Raw genomic sequence first — 19,515 nt, 5'->3', positions numbered from 1 at the left:
GCTGAATGTTGAATTTGTATTGTGAAATCCCTTAAAATGTACTCAGTAGTTCAGATTGAGGCTAATTAGATCTTCTGCTGCTTTTCTGGCAATTTGCTATTTACCTGGTAGTTTCTGCTTTATTCTCAAGTCAACCATAGGGGGTTTATTTTTTTTTTAAACAACAGCTCAGAGAAACTTTGGAATAAATAATTTTAAAATTGCTATTATTATCAATGAACAGCCAGTCCACCAGCTCAAAACTTAAAAGCAATAGGTTTTGTTGCCCAGCATTTTAACTTATGAGAGAAAATTGGAGAGGTTGATTGATTGAAGTGGTACTGGAGGAGAAGTTTTCCATTTTATAACTTGCATTTTCTTAAAAGTATTTTTATTTCAGCTTCAGCTAACAAAGTCTGGAATACTCATATAACACCATAACTTATATACCACCTGAGGAGAGGCTTTGATGTCCAGCTGTACCTGATCATGCAGAGCTAAGGATGCAGATGATTCTTGGGATTGACGATCTTTTTGTTCAAAAGCAGATTTTGTCAAGAGAAGTTATTCTTGTTAGGTTCCAACATGCAGTGATAGAGACCTACAATAACTTTGGGTTCCGTGTAGTCTTTGTAATAAAATCAGGGAAGCTTCAGCTATTTCCCTACTTCCATATCTCTGTATAAGATTTTCCAGTGGTAAATACTCTGACTTTATAGCAGGCTCATTTCTTGCTGGCCAGTGAGAAGACATGTGACTTCAGTGGTAGCTATTTTGCACTGACAGTGCAGTTAAGTTGGAAATAATAATTTTCAGGGACTAATGCATTTTATTGCTGTCAGCAGACTATTAGGACTACTTTGTAACTGAAATATTGAAGGTTTGTGAGAAAGCCCTGTTTCTGAGGATATGTACACTAGAATGGAGATTACATGGTTATAAGAATCTCTTGTGCAAGTTTACTGTAAATATACTTATATAACAGTTTAATGTATTTCTGACAAGAATGAGCAACATTTTAGCTATTTGCTTTAGGTTGGAACTGTGAAGAAATTCGTCAGTGACAGAGTGGTTAAGGTAACATTAGGGAAAGTTATTTTTAATGCATTGTTGCCATCAGCATGTTCTAGTTGTGAACCTACATTTAACACGCAGTAGAAATACTTGTAACTGAAGGTAATTTGACTTTTCAGTTAACCCATACAGTAGTTAAAAAGTTAGACTACTAACATTGCACTGCAGCTTTCATGCTAAAGTGTACCTTTAAAATAATTGTGCACTTACTGGTGTGATAGCTTAATGCGCTTTTCATGGTGAGTGGAGCAAGCAGAGAGAGTAATTTAATAACGAAGTCTAAAAGCTTAAGAGGGTGTTACTGTGAGAGAAAGATGGGGGAAATAGTCTATGGCTGTTGGTAACTGCATTGGAAGTCCTCAGATTATTTAAGTAGAAGGTGAATGCTTATGCAATTTTTTTCCTCTCCAGTAAGAAAATTCAATATTTCACATGTAATAGCAAGTTTTTTTGTAGCTCTAGCTATTATTTCTTTTTGGACAAAATTATACAAAGCTCGTATGTATGTAAAGAATGTGTTTCATCCATGCATTTGAATTTCTATTTAAAAATACTTAAATGCTGACAGATGTGGCAGATTAAACATTGAAGAGATGCTTGGCCCCTCAGGTTTATGCTTTTGCTGAGATAGCCCTTTTCTGAAACTGTAACTGTTACATTAACTGTGTTACAATTAACATGGTTGTCTTTGTTATAGTTTCAGTCTGATGGAAGCAAACAAGAAGATAAAGAGAAAATGGTGAGTTTTGGAAGAAGGTGTTTTTGTGAAAGATTGTAATGGTGACCAAATGTGCATTTTATGTCTTACTTGCTTGGAATCAGCTGGAAATCCTCCAGTGATTTATTCTATAAATACACTTCATGGTAGGGAAAAGCGTAGAGAAAAGACAAATTGGAAGTAGGGGAGGTGTTTATTGGTACAATGATTTTTTTTTTTAAATTGCTTAATTTATTTACTTCAAAATTTTCTAATTTATTATCAAGATTATTCACAATGAAATCCAAGTTTCAGTATAAATCTAATGTACAAAAACAAGTGGTTTTCTTTAAAATCGGCAAATGTGTTTTCAATATGAAGTTTCTGCAGTTTTCATTGTTACTTGTTCCTCTTTCTCAGTTATCCTGATTTCTTAAGTCATTGCAGAGAAAATCCCTTCTGGGTTTTGTGTTTTGCTTTGGTTGTTTTTCATTGTTGCTATAGTTATTCTAAAACAGCTCAGTGGAAAAGAGAAGTGTTTCAGAAAGGCTAAGGGTGGTAGGATACTGAAAACATAGAAATTGGAAATGTATCTTGCAAACATGTATAACACTTTCAGGTTTTTATCTGAAATTTTGAAAATTGAAGTAAAGGTGAGGAATACCTTAATACATGGAAGGCAGTTGCCAAAATTAATTTTCTCCTTGGTTGCACTTCATGCAAGTCCACATAATATCCATTTTTTAATGGTATGTTTGATTGGAAAATTAGTGCAACCTGCTGATGATTTCAGCAGCTTTGTTCTAGTATCTTATATAGGCAGATAAAATATTGACAGTCTTGATAGTCTGTAAAATATTTACTGAATGATTTATGATGGGAGATATTTCTAGGTCCTATGTAGATTTTTGTTCTGGAAGTCTTAATCTTGTGGTGTACTTGTTTTTTTATCAAATTTTCCGTTTGTGCATGTACAAGAGTGCATATACACTGCATGTATAACACTGCTTCTGAGGCATTTCCTGACAGTTACCTTGGGGTTTTGTCTTTATTGCAGGAAACACTGTTCAGCTGTTTGTTGAGTATTACTGATCAAGTCTTGCTTCCATCTCTTTCCTTGATGGACTGCAATGCATGCATGTCTGAGGAATTATGGGGAATGTTCAAAACCTTTCCATACCAGTACCGGTGAGTAGAATGATTTGTTTCCATCCTTTGGAACGGGGTGCTGAATTGTCAGTTCTGAATTTCCTTTTCCTGTACTCTTTCAGGTACCGTCTGTATGGGCAATGGAAGAATGAAACATACAATAGTCACCCACTGCTTGTGAAAGTTAAAGCTCAAACCATAGATCGAGCCAAATATATCATGAAGTAAGTAGTCTGTTCTCATAAATAATTATAAGCTGTAGTACAGTGTATTGCATATAACCAGCTGGAGGAAAAAAAAGCTTGACAAAGACATTCCCTGTCCACTGACTTAGTAATTTCCCAAGTAGTCCTTGTTCATAAAGTATTTAATGTATTGTGATTAAAAAACATCAAATAAGCAAGGATACAGACAAATTTGTCGCCAATAAGAGTATATAATCTCTGAAAAATATCCCATTCAATGATTTAAAACCTTTTCCATGGGTAAGGTTTATAAATTGCCCTGCTTATGAAATGCACAAGTGCTACATATTTCCTCTAGGAAAATTTCCTCTCTTCCAAAGAGTGTCAAGGATCTTGTCATGTTCTCTGTAGATTTGAATGTATGGCAGTAGGTTTAAGAGATTATTCTCACCCTTAAGTAGGCTCACAGCAATTTCAGATTTACCTCACATTTGATGTCACCATCAGGGAATTAGGTTCTCCATTTGCCAAAAGCAAATGGTGTGTTACAATGTAGATAATCAGAACCTTTCTATATAGGCAAGACAGTAATTATTTCTGGATAAAAGACTTTGCACTCAGAGCTGTGAAAACTAGGAGCAACTGTTTTGATTCCCTTCTGACTTGCTGCATACACCATAAACCTTTCCCCCCTTCCCCTGAACAATGGATTTCAGTTGTGCAGGTGAACCACAGTGCTGTCAATTGCTGAAGATCATTATGTGTATAATTTACTGTCAACTTCAGGTTTCAGACTGAGCTCAGATCTTCAGTAGGAAATGCTGTGGAACTGTTAACACAAAGAAAGAAATACTGTTTTTCAGTGAACAGAATGCAACAAAAAATGACTTAACTATAGCTAAGTTAAATTTCCAGGAGCAGCTAACAGCATCACATGGTAGTTCGGTGTATGTGCTACAGGTTTCACTGGGGCTTCTGAAATGTTTGAAGTTGAAGCTGCAATATGGTGCATAGTGATAGAGGGACAGCTGGGCTGGTGATACTGTCTGCATCTTGGAGGATTTCTCAATTTCCAGTTTTTAATGGATTAATGTTTCTATGCTGAGATGTCTTGAAAACACATTTCCTAGTGAGAGTTTAGTCTGAGACTAACAAAGATGTTCACTGAAACTGACCTGTTCTTTTCATATTCTTCTAGCTTGTCTTTTGTAATAAAATATGTCCTCTTTTACAGGCGTTTAACTAAGGAAAATGTGAAACCCTCTGGAAGGCAAATTGGGAAGCTCAGCCACAGCAATCCTACAATTTTATTTGATTATGTATGTAGTTGCATGTATTTAAATGCCATTTCATCCTGAAAACAGATAATTGAAGTTCAGGAAGGGGCCTGCAGTTCTATACTATTTTTTACTTTTAATGCAAATCTTAAAATATAGTCATTTTTTAGTAGTGCACATAGTAAGATACTAAATATGACTTAATAATACTTAGTGAGATATTAAATGTGGAAACATCTCTTGAATAACCAACTGCAGAAAAAATTTAATTTGAGATAGCAGAGGTGGGTCTCAGATACAGGGATTGCTAATCAGGTTATGCAGAATGCAAATTCAGGCTAAGTTGCTCTGACAGTTGTTTGTGAGTGGGGTCATTTAGAAGAAAACTTAAAAGCTTTGAAGTTGGGAAGGATTTTTAAGATTGCTTGGTCCTACAGAGTTCTGGAGAGGTGTAAAAGTATGTTGATGGGCCTCCATCTCATTCACAAATGTGACCTAAGAGTATGGATTTACCAGTTTTTAGATTGTACTTGAAGAAGTTACTGCTTCAATATACACATGTGTGTCATGTACTAAAGAGAACATAGTAGAACTTGATTAATACAGTTTATTTGTAGTCATTCATGACATAGCTTCGTGGTTTTGGGGAGTTTTTTTTGAACAGTGTTTTATTACAGTATGTAGCAACAGGAAATCCTGCTGCTAAGGTTTAGGATTCTTAAGAAATATTAGGAAAAAATGTTTTCATTATTTTATTTGTCTATAATTGGAAAGAGAAATTATATGGAATTGTTTTTACATGTTAGAGACATGTTTCATTTTAGAGTACTAGATAGATTATGAGATTTCCTATTTGTGGGTTGTTTAGGACCTTTGAAAAATTAATTTTAAGCATGTTTTCTGTAGGTTTTGAAGACAAGTATTGTTAAATGCTTTTATTATGTGAAAGATAAGGAATACTGTCCCTGTTCAGCTGAATGTCTGTTGTAACTTGCAGATTTTATCACAAATACAAAAATATGATAATTTGATAACTCCGGTTGTTGATTCGCTGAAATACCTCACTTCCTTGAACTATGATGTCTTGGCATGTATCCTTTGATATAAAGTACTTAATCACTTACTGATAAAGCTGCAGTTATAGCCTGATTAAATCTGTTATCTGTGAGTAAATATTGTCTCTTTTTTTGCTGCTTTTTGCTGGAAATTTTAGTGAAGTTTGCAAATACCTTTGCTCCTGTAGTGGGTTATCGAGCCCTCTATATTAATTCTTTCACACTATGAAAATTATTCTTTGTTTTTACTAATTTCACTCTTGTAGGCATAGTGATCCTGTAAATAGTGAGGTAAATACTGCTTTTAGGTTACTATTTCATGGTTTTATTTTTTTAAAACCGTAATTATGTTAGTGCTTACTGTACTTATATATCATGTTCATATATTATAAAAGCCAGAAAAAAAAGTCTGTAACTTTTGTGCTTGTAAGTTGAAGAAAAATACCTTCTTTAACTCCACTGAAGATTGTATCATTGAAGCATTGGCAAACCCTGAGAAGGAGAGAATGAAACATGATGACACTACAATCTCAAGCTGGCTGCAGAGTTAGTATTCTTGTTTTATTTATTACAGTAATGTTTTTAATACTTATTACAATAATGTTAAAAATACTCCACTCCCCTGTAATCTATTCAGCCATTGATCATTATGATCAATATTTCACTTGTACCTACTGGCTAATATTTTTAACAAAATGGAGAGCTGTCAAGTTTAATCAATAGGAATTTTTTCCTCTTTGTATTCCAGAAATGCATGTATTGCTAAAATGCCATATGCAGTTTGTTAATGTTTATTTAATAAACAGGTGTAGTCATTGCTGTGTCTCTTTGGTTTAGGTCTGGCAAGCTTTTGTGGTGCCGTTTTCCGAAAATACCCAATTGAACTTGCAGGCCTCCTGCAGTATGTAGCCAACCAGCTGAAGGCTGGCAAAAGGCAAGTATTGCACAATGGAGCCTTATAAACTCAGTTTATATGAAGTGTTATTTAGGTGTTTGCTGATAACAGGTGCTTGATGTAGTTGTTGCTGTAGCAGTGGCAAACTCCATTCATAGCATTGGGAAGGTTAAATAGCAGAAAGAAAGAACAATACACTCTTCAGTACATTACTTTTCCTTTAATTGTATAGCTGTGACATGAAGCAGTGTTTTTTTCATCTTTAACTTATTTTAATAGTTTTCTTAACACCTAACCAGACAGGGGAAAAAACCTTCCAGTGTGTAATTTCATCTTACACATTATTGTACATTATTTAAAAAAATAAGTATCCATAATATAAAGCAGTGTGACTGTTATAGTTTGTTTTTCTTTTCTCATAATGTCTTCTCTGCGGGGATGGCTCTTAACATTTTAATATTATTTAAATACTTTATCCAATTTATTTAGTGTTAGTTGAATTGCTTCTTCATGTGTCATTGTCAATCATAACTCAAAACAAGGTTTCCAATTTAACTTTTCCTTTTGTCTTTCCATTGTCATCACTTAGTATTATTTTTTCATTTACTTATTTAATTTTAATTTTATCACATACATATCCACTTTTTTCTATTAGAAATCCCCATATGGTTACTGAAAGGCACCTTACCAATGGTGATAACACAGCCTGTTATTTTAGGGTAGTTATGCTGAGAAATGTAGTTTTTTTCCCCTTCACTGCAAAATAGACGTTCAGTCTCATATACTCCTCTGTCCCTGCATTTGTTCTGATGATGGCAATCATATTCAGCTACAGAGGAATGGTAAGTAATGTTTATTGTCTTTCCTCAAAATCAGAACTGCAAGTATTTTGGGGAAAAAAAGTCAGTGTAGTACTTGGGATCATAAAAATAAAAGGGATTTACTGGTATGGCCAGTTTCATAGGACTGCAATATTCAGGTATTGGAGCTTATGCTGATATTGTGCAGTTCCTAGGCAGAAAACATACTTATGGTTGGAACAGCAAACAAAATTATAAGCGATATGAATTATTTAAAGATAAAACTTTATTTTGGAAGGCATAGGTAAATGACTTTATAAGTCAGTCACAGAAATTTTAGAAGTCAAATGGAAAACACTGCTGCTTTGTGTGATTTGGGATACAATTTATTACACTTCTGTTGAGGAAAAGTCATTGTCCTTATGGAATTCAGAGCAGGAAGTAAAACCTAGTCTCTGGGCAGGATGTTTATTGGAATATTTTATATATTCTGTTTTTCAAGTAAAAATAAAATGTTTTCCATGTTTCCAAGTAACTTCTCCAGACTAACCTCGCCAGTACATTTCTAAGGCTGTGTACTATTCTAGAAACTCTTAACAAAATATAAAATACTCCATGTTCATGAAATAACTGTATAGATACAGTTTGAAACTGTAAAGCAACAAAAAGGAGCAATAAACTTTGATTAATTTGCTTATACTTAATAGCACCACATTCACTACCATCTTCAAAAACAACTAAGTTGTTCTGAAGGGCTTGTGAATTCCAACTGTTGAATGACTGCATTGCTTTTAAGTACCACCTTTTTACTTGCAATAAAGAAATTCTTGGGCTTGACATACCAGTTTCTTCTTGAAAAAAGAATGGAAATGTTGTTTGACATGATTTGTGGTGCTCTTTTGTAATATATATTGAATGTCATAGCTTCTGGTTCTTAAACAAATTGTCTTGTTTTTACTCCACTTTTCTGTTTTCTTTGCAGCTTTGATTTGCTTATTTTAAAAGAGGTAGTGCAGAAAATGGCAGGAATAGAAATTACTGAAGAAATGACGATGGAACAGTTGGAAGCCATGACTGGTGGAGAACAACTGAAAGCTGAGGTGTGTTTGTGTTAAATTTAATAACAACTCTTGCTTTTTGTTGGTGGTTCTAAAGGCTCTGGTTCAAGAACTCTGGCAGCATAGCTGATAAAGATGTGTGCTTTATCAGAGTTGCCCCCTCTTTGGAGCTTACAGGCCCTGAGATGGGCAGCCAAAGCAGTGTAGATGTGAACCTTAGTTCTTGTGCATCACAGCAGCTCATATTCAGGAGAGAGTGTTCCATGACAGACATGTGCATTCCAGCAGCCACTGAGCTTGGATGTGCTGCAGTCCTGCTGGCTCAGCCCTGCTTGGGGGGAGCAGCAAAAACTGATTAAAGCAGGCAAGACTGGTTAGTTTCTGATTCTTCTATACATACATTGCAGTACAGGATCCAGGGAGTTTTACTACTGGCCAGGAAACTGTTGCTGTTAATTCATCAGTATTTCTGCAGTCAGCTCACATGGATTCCATTCCTGATGCACTGTTTTCCAGCTTGGGTAATTTTTTCTGTACTGTGCAGGGTGGATATTTTGGCCAAATCAGGAATACAAAGAAATCATCTCAGAGATTAAAAGATGCATTATTGGACCATGATCTTGCCCTTCCACTGTGCCTGCTTATGGCTCAACAGAGAAATGGTGTTGTCTTTCAAGAAGGAGGGGAAAAACACCTGAAGCTGGTGGGAAAACTGTATGATCAGGCAAGTAAAAACACCTGTATTTATGAGATCCCCTTCTTTTTGTTAACTTCTAGTGTGTAAGCACAATATGTGAGGATTCAGCACATAAATAACAATCTATAGAATTATATATGAAAATCTAGTACTATAAATACAAATACATAGGATTTTTAAAACTAATTGCAGGGTTGCTCTATTAAAATACATGGGTGTATTGAAAGTATATTAAATTGACAAGTGACCTCTGAGCAAAAGAGCAAAGCATCCTTTGTCATAAAAAGTTAAATTCTTATTTTTTAAGTGTCCATTGTGTTTTCCTAATCTTTGGTAGTGAAACTTCCTTTTTAAAAAAAAATAATTCTGTTGCTGCCTTAGGCAGTAGGAGCTAATTGCATTCCATTCTAGTAGAATAGAATGCTCTTGAGTTCTGCTGACTTTTCTAGGTGGGGTTTATTATTTTATTGTTCTTCCCCGATGAGAAATTTTTTGCTCTACCATGTAGCATTTTTGACAAGAAACCAAAAGGAAAAAAAAAAGGCAAGCTTTGAAGCTCTCCCTAACTTAATTATTGAACAAAATAATAATGTTTGCTAACTTTTTGTATTTTTTATTTTTGTAGTGCCATGACACTCTGGTACAATTTGGTGGGTTTTTAGCATCCAATCTAAGCACAGAGGATTACATTAAGCGAGTGCCTTCTATTGATGTTCTCTGTAATGAGTTTCACACACCTCATGATGCTGCATTTTTCCTCTCAAGACCCATGTATGCACACCACATTTCAGTGAGTACAACTCTTCCATTTGTCTGCTTGTAGTGCTGCTCTGGTACCTGTTGCTGTACATGTAGTAGGTTCCTGATAAAGTTTGTTTGCTAAATAAAACTTGCAAAGTTTATTAGTAGAATTAGAACATGTGGGTTGGAACAGGTTGACCTTAATATTCTTAGAAAATATGTTCCATGTGTCAACTTCCATACAACTGACAGGAGTCATAGCTAATGAAGTCTTCCTCTGTGGATGTCTTGGGCAATTCTCCCTCCTTGTTCCCTCAAAGGTGTAAGTTCTTCTGCACGTGTTTTAGATGGATTTTTGCTGTGGAGGAAAGTGTTACAGCTGCCAAATGGTGTGCTATCTCAGGGAAGTGTCAGAAATTAATTTGTTCCTGCATCTAAAAAGTTCTATATGGAGAGCAGTTTTTACTTGGTGTAGCATAAGGTGGTACTGTAACAACAGGTAGCAGCATCAGTGAAGAAAGATAAATCCATCCAATGAGGATGAAGACTAAAGTTCTGTATGAGGTTATTCAGTGCTTTATGTACTGACATTTCACAAGTAAATGTTGCATAGTACAGTTTTAGAGAGAAGTTAAATTATATTTTTAAGTTTAATTTTTGTGTATATAGATTACAGTCTTTTATTTTTTTATCCACAGTCAAAGTATGATGAACTAAAAAAAGCTGAGAAGGGAAATAAACAGCAGCACAAAGTTCACAAATACATTACATCATGTGAGTTGGTGATGGCTCCTGTTCACGAAGCTGTGATTTCTCTGCACCTCCCTAAAGTCTGGGATGACATCAGCCCTCAGTTTTATGCTACATTCTGGTCTTTAACAATGTATGACCTTGCCGTGCCACACAGCAGCTATGACAGAGAAGTCAATAAACTTAAAGTCCAGATGAAAGCCATAGATGACAATCAGGAAATGGTATGTTAATATAATTTTGTGGTCCAATTTAAGCTTTCTAGCCTTGAAGGAATTTCTTTTCATGAAGTATTATATCAAGCTTGTTTAGATCTGGGAAGTTTTGTCACCTGGTTCATCCATTCTGATTTTACACATTAACATAATTTGGATTGACTTTCCTTCATAATTCTCGTGTTAAAATTACTAATGACTCCACTAAGTGAAATTTACTGGAAAATCAGTTTCAGAAAGCAAGTCTTGACACCTGTATCCATGGTTTGTCTGTTCACTTTTGTCTTAACTATAGCTAGTATTCATAAAATCAGTTGGTTTTTAGAGCAGAACATTTTTGAGTGAAAAGTTTTTCAAGTATATAGTATTACCAGGAACTTATTGCTCTGTCTATGGCAAGATTAGTTATAATACTGAATGAGTTATGCTGACATTTTATAGCCTCCAAATAAAAAGAAAAAAGAAAAAGAACGTTGCACAGCTCTGCAGGACAAGCTCCTTGAAGAGGAGAAGAAGCAGTTGGAGCATGTGCAGAGGGTTCTACAGAGACTGAAACTAGAGAAAGATAACTGGCTTCTGGCAAGTAAGTGTGTCTAAGGGAAATGCTCTGATGTTTTTGTAGTTGTCACTGTCTCCAGAACTTCCTTGCACTAATACTCTTAATATTTATTTGAAAATTTTATTTTTTTCTATGTTGAGGTCTGTTATAGCAAGGTAAAATTTTAGTTAGAATGTAATGTGTCTTTGCAAATTCTGAGTGGTTGGTTTTCATAGAGAAGTTTTTTGTTTCTTGTGATGTCAAGACTTTTTAAATTTTGCCCTAATTTAGAAAATAAGTTAAGAGATTGACCAATTCAGTGGAAGTTTGTAATTGCAAGCTGGCTTGTACTTGCTAACTGCAGTTAGAATGCTGCTAAGTTTGTATAATTGCTACAGGACAAAAAATAGGCATGTGAAGCCTCAATGATTCATTTGAGTTAAGTCCTGTGATTAGGAGCAGTATGTCAGGATTTGGGTGGTAGCATAAACCCTGTTCCAATGACAAGTGTTGTGCCAGCCTAACAGCCCCATGCAGTGAAACAGCATGAACATATTTCATAGAGCAGATACGCAGCAAACAGAATCAAGTCTTTTCTACAAAACATCTGTAATGTTTCATGTTGCTTGTGAACTCTGCTGGTATGGTTAATCTGAAATGTTTTTCTCTGGTCAGTTTTCTTCTCTGGATGAACTTTGAGTTTGTAACTGGAAGTAGTAGTCCGTCTGTCCCAAGAAGCCTAGCATAATCCAATGGAAAAGAGTTTTGTTGTCCAACTCATGTAAGATCCATCCAACTGGTTTAATGAAGAAACACCGTTCCCTATAAATATTTAATGTACTGTAGCAAATGAACTACAAGAAAGTACTGGGTGAAAAGTTACTGCTTGATTAAAACTTGGTCTAGAGGTGACTTGGTAAATTTGTCTATTTAAAGAAACACCAAAAAGTGTGTAGAAAATAATTTGCATAGGTATACACTTAACTCCTTGTGGGATACTGGGAATAGCTTATTGTTGTCTCTTGCACTTGGGCTTCAGCTGAAGTAAGTTTCCCAGCATTGTATCCAGAGGCAAGCTTAGTATTTCAGCAGTTTGCCCATTAAAATAAATAATTTGTGATTGTACTGCTTGAGGAACTAGAACAGTAAATCCACTGTAGTAGTGGGGTTTATGATTGTTTTTTAAATTATTGATATGCATTTTGTTTTTTTAAGATTGGCTTCCTGACTACAAACTTTTGATAGAGTGTTTGTACCCTTGAGAATAAGTTTATTTTTGGCAAACTAGCTTGGTGGCTTTAGCAATTGGAGGCCACCTGTTCTGACTGGCTGTTGACTTGCTTTGTTTGTACACTTCTGAAGCAGCACACTTGATTGTCCTATGAACTGTGATTCCCTTGATAGATTTTTTCCTTTTTTTTTTTAGGTAACAAATGTTTGTTATAACCTTTGAGGTGTAGATACTAAAATTACACAAAGTCAACATAAAGTTTTGACAGTCCTTTCTTGAGCAAGCTTTATTCCATGAGCATCACAAGATTGAAGCAAGTAAACCCTGGGTATTATGACTTGTGGCCTGTGCAAAACCACCAGTGGCCCTTGTGAGGATCATGGCTGTTCTTCCTTTGAAGGCATCCACTTGAAGTCTTTAGTTCTGTACTTTTCTTTGACCTTGCTTTCGTGGTGTACATTCCTCTCAGCTTGTTTCTATGCTCCTTGTTGCCATGGGACCAGTTTGGGTATGTGTTAGGCTGTTGAGTTTGCCAGCCTGTGGTTGGTCAAACAGAAACAGGTAATTCTTGAACTTGTTACAGTGCAGTCTTTTACTCAGTGGTAGAATGAAAGTTTCACAAAATGTCTGTGTATTGGGGTGGTGGTTTATTGAAGCCTGTTCTTCTTTAAATTCCTCTATGTGTTTGACTAATTTGAGAAATGATTATTAATGGATTCTATAGAATTCCTTCAGTTTTGAAGGAAACCAAACAAAAAGTCAGCCCCATGTAGAAAGATGAAAGAAAGTGTTCTAGGGAAATAGCAGGTGGTGTTTGCTTTGGTAATGTGCACAATTTGAGCAGGTAGAGAAGTTTACTGAAGCTTTCCCAGAACCTGTTTTTAGCCCCATTGTGTGAAAGAAGAATTTTGCCAATAAGAAATAAAGATTTGCTACATCCACCCTGCTATTCTGTCCCCACCCTTAAACAGTTGCACTTACATGGACTTTTTCTGATCAACACCAAAGATACGTTTGAAATCAAACACCAGAGTATGGATCTGTCATACTGAACTTCTTGGGAAGAGAGTAGTTGAATGATAAACCATTAATTTACTTTATTTTTCTTTTCTCTTTTCCTCTCTCAACTTTTGTTTTTTGAAGAATCTACCAAAAATGAGACTATCACCAAATTTTTACAGTTGTGTATATTTCCTCGCTGTATTTTTTCGGCAATTGATGCAGTTTACTGTGCTCACTTTGTTGAACTGGTGCATCAACAGAAAACACCCAATTTCTCCACTCTTCTCTGTTATGACCGAGTAAGTAGTTACAACTCTGTGTGTATAATTTCATCATTACCACTACAAACATCCCAAACTAGTGTCTCCCCTGCCTCTCAAAAGAGGTAAACGAGATCCTGTGGCAATCAGAAGTTCGCTTTTGTACTTCACATCCTCTGATCAAAGTTTTCTTAAAGCTTCAGGGGTTTATTTTCAAGAAATGTTGTTGGTGTTTTACCCTAATGAGTCTGGAGTTTCAGAGCAAAGTCATTAGCTGCCACAGGAGGTGTTTTCAGGTTTTGTAACCTTTAAGTAATCTGCATTTCTATAGCCTGCTCTCATCCTCCCCTTTTAGCTGTGTGTGCCCTTCTGCTGTAGAACCAATTTTCTTACTTTTGTCCCACACCAGCAACATCCTTGGGACCCTTCTGACCCTGACAAATGGTGCTCCAGACAGGGGGCTTGTTGGTGTCACTGCATCTTCTCTGATTTCATGTGTCCAAAAGAGCATTTCTACTCAAGTAGCCCTATCTGATGGACCTGTGTGGGCCAGGGGAAAAAAAAAAAACAACTATTTTGCATCAGCTTGCCTGGGTATTTACTTCTACCAGCTCAAATGATTATTCATTTGAAAATAAAACACTTTTGTCAGTGAAGACACTTGAACTACCAAACAGTGTCAGCGGCAGCTGTATGCTTGGATTCTGGGCTAAGTGTGAAGGACCAGCAGTTGGGAAACAAACAAAATTATATAAGTAGTCTCTGTGGTATTTAGAAACCAGCTTAATGGTGGTTTAGATGAGAGAAATTTGTAAGTTTTGATAGATTTTTTTTCTATGTAATTCAGTATGGTCATAATAATGTTTTCTTCCTCTATTCACAGGTTTTCTCTGATATCATATATACGGTTGCAAGTTGCACAGAAAATGAAGCCAGTAGATATGGCAGATTTTTATGCTGTATGCTGGAGACTGTGACCAGATGGCACAGTGACAGAGTCATATATGAAAAGGTATAGGAAATTAATAAAATTAGTTTGCTCATTAGACTATGTACTAACCATCTGTGTAATCCAGCCCAGTAAAAATGGGTTTAGTGACACTGTTAGATTTAAAAATAGTGCAACTGGATTTTTCTGATAGTATAATCATAAAATTGACTTGTATTTTACTATAATTCATGTTGTTTTGGTAGAGGTAATTTTGTATGGTGTTAAAAAATATATTTGCTAAAAAACACCCTTTCCATTTCTGATTTTTGCATAGCGTACGTTGAAGATAATTTAGGGAGTATATAGAAACTCTCTTAATACTCTTTGCACCAGCTAGTTAAATTATGAACAATCTTTTCTCTCACCCACAGCTAAAATGTCAATATAAATTAGCTTCAACAAAATTGAGTTTTATAAAGTATGATTGTTTCTCATTCTTTAGAGTTTAGAATTTAGGATTACCAGTTTTGTTTCCTGAAAAATAACTTTTTCCTATTTGTTGATGTGCATGTAGGAATGTGGCAACTATCCAGGTTTCCTAACTATATTACGAGCAACTGGATTTGATGGTGGAAATAAGGCTGATCAATTGGATTATGAGAATTTTAGACACGTGGTACACAAATGGCACTATAAATTAACTAAGGTAAATAGAGATGCCAAAAACCTTATTTTTTTTAATGCTTGAAAAAAAAACAGAACATAAATTAGCTTTAATTTATGTTTTAGGCTTCTGTGCACTGTCTGGAAACAGGTGAATATACACATATCAGAAACATCCTGATTGTGCTGACCAAAATCCTTCCATGGTATCCAAAAGTGCTGAACCTGGGTCAAGCCTTGGAAAGAAGAGTACACAAGATATGTCAGGAAGAGAAAGAGAAGAGACCTGATCTATATGCATTGGCTATGGGGTAACAACACCTTATTTAAGAGAGTGGTTAAAAGTGGATCATGAAAGGCATCTAAAGACTCGGAACTGTTACAGTCCTAATATTTGATTTTTACCTTATCACAGAAGATTTCGCTATCCTGCATCTTGGTGCTGGCAGTGTGAATGAAAACATTCATTTTGTGCTGGATGATCACTAATTTCCTTTACAAGACTCTAGTAAAACCCTTAAAATAGTAAAGATTTCTACTCACAAGAGCATAGCTTAATTTTAGAGAAATAGTATAGCAGCAAGGAGATAGGAGGGGTAGTAAAAGAAAGAAAGTCAAGAGCTATTGCTGCAAGACTGGTTAGATATTGAAAGTGCATATGATTCTAAAATGCTTAGTCACATGTTGCATCTTCCTATGGTGAATATGGAATCATCCTTGTATGCCTGAGGGGCAGTTCAGGTTGCCCTAACAGTTTGAAGTTTTGTCAGCAGTCAGTTTGTTCTGTGTGCTTGGCCAGGAGTGTGTGTGTGTCGTGGTGAGGAAGAGGGTGTGGAAGTAGGGCTGCTTCTGTGTCTAGTGGGTTTGTTTGTTTTTCTTTTTCTTTTGAGCTCATCAATATAGGGGGAAGAAACTGCGTATCAGTTAGGAAAAACTGTGAAATAAATAACAGATGAACTGTTAGATTAGATCCACATTTAAGATTCAACCCATGTTTTGCTTTATGTTTGTGCATATTTAACAATCTGTGCGACTTGCAGCTATTCTGGACAGTTGAAAAGTAGGAAGCCTTTCATGATACCTGAAAATGAATTTCACCACAAAGACCCACCTGCCAGGAATGCTGTACCTGCACCAGTACAAAATGGGCCAGGTGGTGCTGGGATGCCTACGTCTCTCACAATAAATACAGTTAGACTGGAGGAGGGCACTACTGAGGAGACTGGTAAACACACCTATGATTATTATATGTTTATTTTTAGTAGAATTTTTCAGACATTACAGGCTTCTCTCAAAATTTGCCTCATTAAGCTAAAAAGAAAAAAAAAGTGATGCTGAATAGGATTAGTGTGTGTTCTTTATTTTTACTTGGTTTTGGAAGAGAGTGGTCTGCTGCCTATTTTAACTGTTAATTACACATGACCTGACATGAATATGCTTAACTGTTTGTTGTATTTTAATCAGTAGGTTATAGATTAACTTGTTGAAATAAAGTTGTTCTTTTTTTTTTTTAAGCAGATAAACTAAAGGAGAAATCTCAGGGTGTGGTGAAAGTTATTAATAAAACTGTCAACGCTACACCGAAGGTGACAACAAGCAATGGAAACAGTGCATCTAATAGGTGAGAAAAACTATTCTTACACATTCTCTATTTTCTTCTTTCCAAGCCACAGAAATACACTTGGAAATGACATGCCTTTTAATTTTACTATTGGGTTCTGTGGAAATAGTTCCCATTGATTAAAGTTTAAAAAAACTACATTATTTCTTTCAAAATGCACAGTTTTACTGATAAATGCATTTCATTTTAGCTATGAAAGATAAATGAGAACATTTCCTTGTTGCTGTTGTGATAAAAAAACATCAAATCTGAAATCATAGTGTCTGCTCCAGGAAATTCTGTCAAACATTCAGAAATAAAACTTCTGTAATACAGCTAGAGCTGTGTTTTGTATCCATGCTAATTGGCCATTTTATTTTTGATGCAGCAAAATTATTAAAGAGAAAGATGATAAAGAAAAAAGTGGGAAGGAAAAAGATAAAGAAAAAAAAGAAAAGACTCCAGCTGCCACTCCGGAGATGAAGGCACTTGGGAAAGATGGGAAAGATAAACCGAAGGAAGAACGGGCAAACAAAGATGAGAAAGCAAGAGAGATCAAGGAGAAAACGCCAAAATCTGACAAAGAGAAGGAAAAGGTGAAGAAAGAAGAAAAAGCTTCAAAAGAAGAAAAGTCCAAGACGGTTGTTACCATCATTGAGTCAAAGTCAACTGCAGAAAAGGAGAGAGAAAAGGAGCCATCCAGAGAAAGAGATCTAGCAAAGGAAATGAAATCCAAGGAAAATGCTAAAGGAGGAGAAAAGGTGCCAGTAGCTGGGTCCTTGAAGTCACCTGTTCCCCGATCAGATACATCAGAATCTGAAAGGGGTAAGTTTGAATATTTGGTTTCTATTCTTGTCTAGAAAAATAGAATGTGTCACTTGAAAATCACTGAACGTCAAAAAAGTGCCGGAAAAGTTGAGAGAGAATCACTATATAATAAGTAAGATTTTGGCACTGGCTTTTAAATGCAGTAAATATCTAAAGGATATGGTCAGAATATCTCCAAAAGGCAAACTATGGGAATGTATGAACTTCACACATCTTCAGTGAATGCTTGTTCTCACAAAGCCTGCTGTTTTTTAAATTTAAGTCGAAATGGTCTTATATTAAAATGTGTTAGTGTAACTTTGACCATGCAAGTTTTGCAAAAGTGTAAAGCAAAAACTTTGTGTGTATTTTGAGAGCTTCATGACAACCTTTGAATTGGAAGAAAACAGGGAAAGTGAAAGATATAGGCCTTTGCATCCTTAAGAAGGATGCAAAAAAGCTTTATCAGTCCCTTATATTAAGGGTGAGCAAATCCTTAAGTTATTATCTGAGGCTGATGTTGAGTTTTATATTTGTGCTGTTTAGAGCAAACTACATAAGGGAAGGCTGTAATGCATTTCATAGAGTTTACCTGTTCAGGGTCTTCATAGAAATTCTGAAATTCAGATACTGACTTCCATAAAATGGAAGTTTGGAGTGAGCATAATTTTGCAGCAGTTTGTTCACATTATGCTTCTGCTGCAGACTTTCATAAAGATGGTCAAGGTATGCTGCTAACTCTAGATAGCTTAAGGAAAACAAAATTCAAGTAGTGGTAAGAAATCTAGATGTAATTATGTTGTTACTTCAGAAAGTGATATTATTTGATTCTCCTCTTTGAACTGTGTTTTAATAATGCCATTGTTCTGTTCTTTCCTCAGAACAAAAACGCCGCAAAGTTGATACACATTCTTCTCCGTCACATTCCTCAACAGTAAAGGTTAGTATAGCCTGAGGAAGGCAGCACCCATGTTAGGCTCACAAGTTTGGGATGCCAGTATTCGACTTCCTTCAAGTTTTGTGCCAAGTATACACTGGAACCACTGGAGGTTTTATGTTGCATTACAAAATGCATTCCTTTTCTTTATTGGCGGACTGTCTTTTTTTCTATAAAAATATTTTTTAATTAACCAAAATAATGCTTCAAGGACCTAGCACAAATTTTGTAAAATAGTATTTGGAAATTTCAAGAGAATTTTTACACAGAAGTGCCTCATTGCTTTAAGCAGTCAGTTTTTTTGGAGTGCAATGGTAGCTACAAGCAAATGAGTCTTTGCAACAGAGTGGAGCATATTTTTCTGCACTTCTTTGAAGAATCTGTAGCACTGAAGATTCCTGGATGATACGGGATGTACGATACCTCTGAATTCATCAGGCTTCTTGATGAGCATCATACCGATATGTGCCTTCTAAGGAGGAGTCTTGAAAGGAGTTCCATTTTAAAGTCTCCTTGGTGATCAGTTCTCCTGTAGTTGTGTATATTCAGTGAGCATGCAGCTTCTGTTGTACCTTCCCTTCGAGGTTTGTTTATTTCCAATGGGTTCCCACCATGTTGAGCCCTGCGTTACGATAAAACCAGATGTGGCCACCAAGCCTCCTACCCAGCAAAGAGAAACCCCAAGCACTCAAGCGCAGCACAAAACCATGGGCGTAGCCTACTTGAAGACTCAGGGTAGCCATTCCTTGCTCCATATTTATATTATTTCTAAACCATCTATGTTCATGGAATCTTTGAATTTGCAGTACGTTGAACATTTAAAACTGTAAGTTACCAATACTTCATCGAGAGCACTGTGATGGATTATGTGGGTCTTTAAACTTCACCATCTTACCAACTTTAGAACAAGCTCTTCTCTTTTTTCTGTTTTTTCAAAGTACATTTTTTTCTATGTAAGATTTACTTGAAATATT

At 35.7% G+C, this 19,515-nt stretch overlaps 1 protein-coding gene across 4 annotated transcripts in view; it reads left to right on the top strand.

The window, feature by feature from the left end:
- Positions 1-19,515, top strand: part of THOC2 (THO complex subunit 2) — a 49,252-nt gene that overhangs the window by 20,698 nt on the left and 9,039 nt on the right. For 2 of the 4 annotated variants that reach the window (XM_072929122.1, XM_030272623.4), the window contains exons 13-32: positions 1,751-1,792; positions 2,808-2,938; positions 3,022-3,123; positions 4,319-4,403; positions 5,359-5,452; positions 5,882-5,962; positions 6,254-6,350; positions 8,094-8,211; positions 8,714-8,893; positions 9,492-9,656; positions 10,306-10,581; positions 11,014-11,155; positions 13,485-13,642; positions 14,487-14,615; positions 15,109-15,240; positions 15,324-15,508; positions 16,238-16,422; positions 16,713-16,818; positions 17,186-17,622; positions 18,486-18,544. In XM_072929122.1, the coding sequence (XP_072785223.1) occupies positions 1,751-1,792; positions 2,808-2,938; positions 3,022-3,123; positions 4,319-4,403; positions 5,359-5,452; positions 5,882-5,962; positions 6,254-6,350; positions 8,094-8,211; positions 8,714-8,893; positions 9,492-9,656; positions 10,306-10,581; positions 11,014-11,155; positions 13,485-13,642; positions 14,487-14,615; positions 15,109-15,240; positions 15,324-15,508; positions 16,238-16,422; positions 16,713-16,818; positions 17,186-17,622; positions 18,486-18,544 (2,904 nt within the window). The remainder of the gene's footprint in view (positions 1-1,750; positions 1,793-2,807; positions 2,939-3,021; positions 3,124-4,318; positions 4,404-5,358; positions 5,453-5,881; positions 5,963-6,253; positions 6,351-8,093; positions 8,212-8,713; positions 8,894-9,491; positions 9,657-10,305; positions 10,582-11,013; positions 11,156-13,484; positions 13,643-14,486; positions 14,616-15,108; positions 15,241-15,323; positions 15,509-16,237; positions 16,423-16,712; positions 16,819-17,185; positions 17,623-18,485; positions 18,545-19,515) is intronic. The other 2 variants (XM_030272624.4, XM_072929121.1) reach the window with 1 other exon arrangement.

Source organism: Taeniopygia guttata, chromosome 4A (genome assembly GCF_048771995.1).
Source record: "Taeniopygia guttata chromosome 4A, bTaeGut7.mat, whole genome shotgun sequence".
Classification (NCBI taxonomy): domain Eukaryota; kingdom Metazoa; phylum Chordata; class Aves; order Passeriformes; family Estrildidae; genus Taeniopygia; species Taeniopygia guttata.
This window is presented reverse-complemented; position numbering and strand designations above follow the sequence as displayed.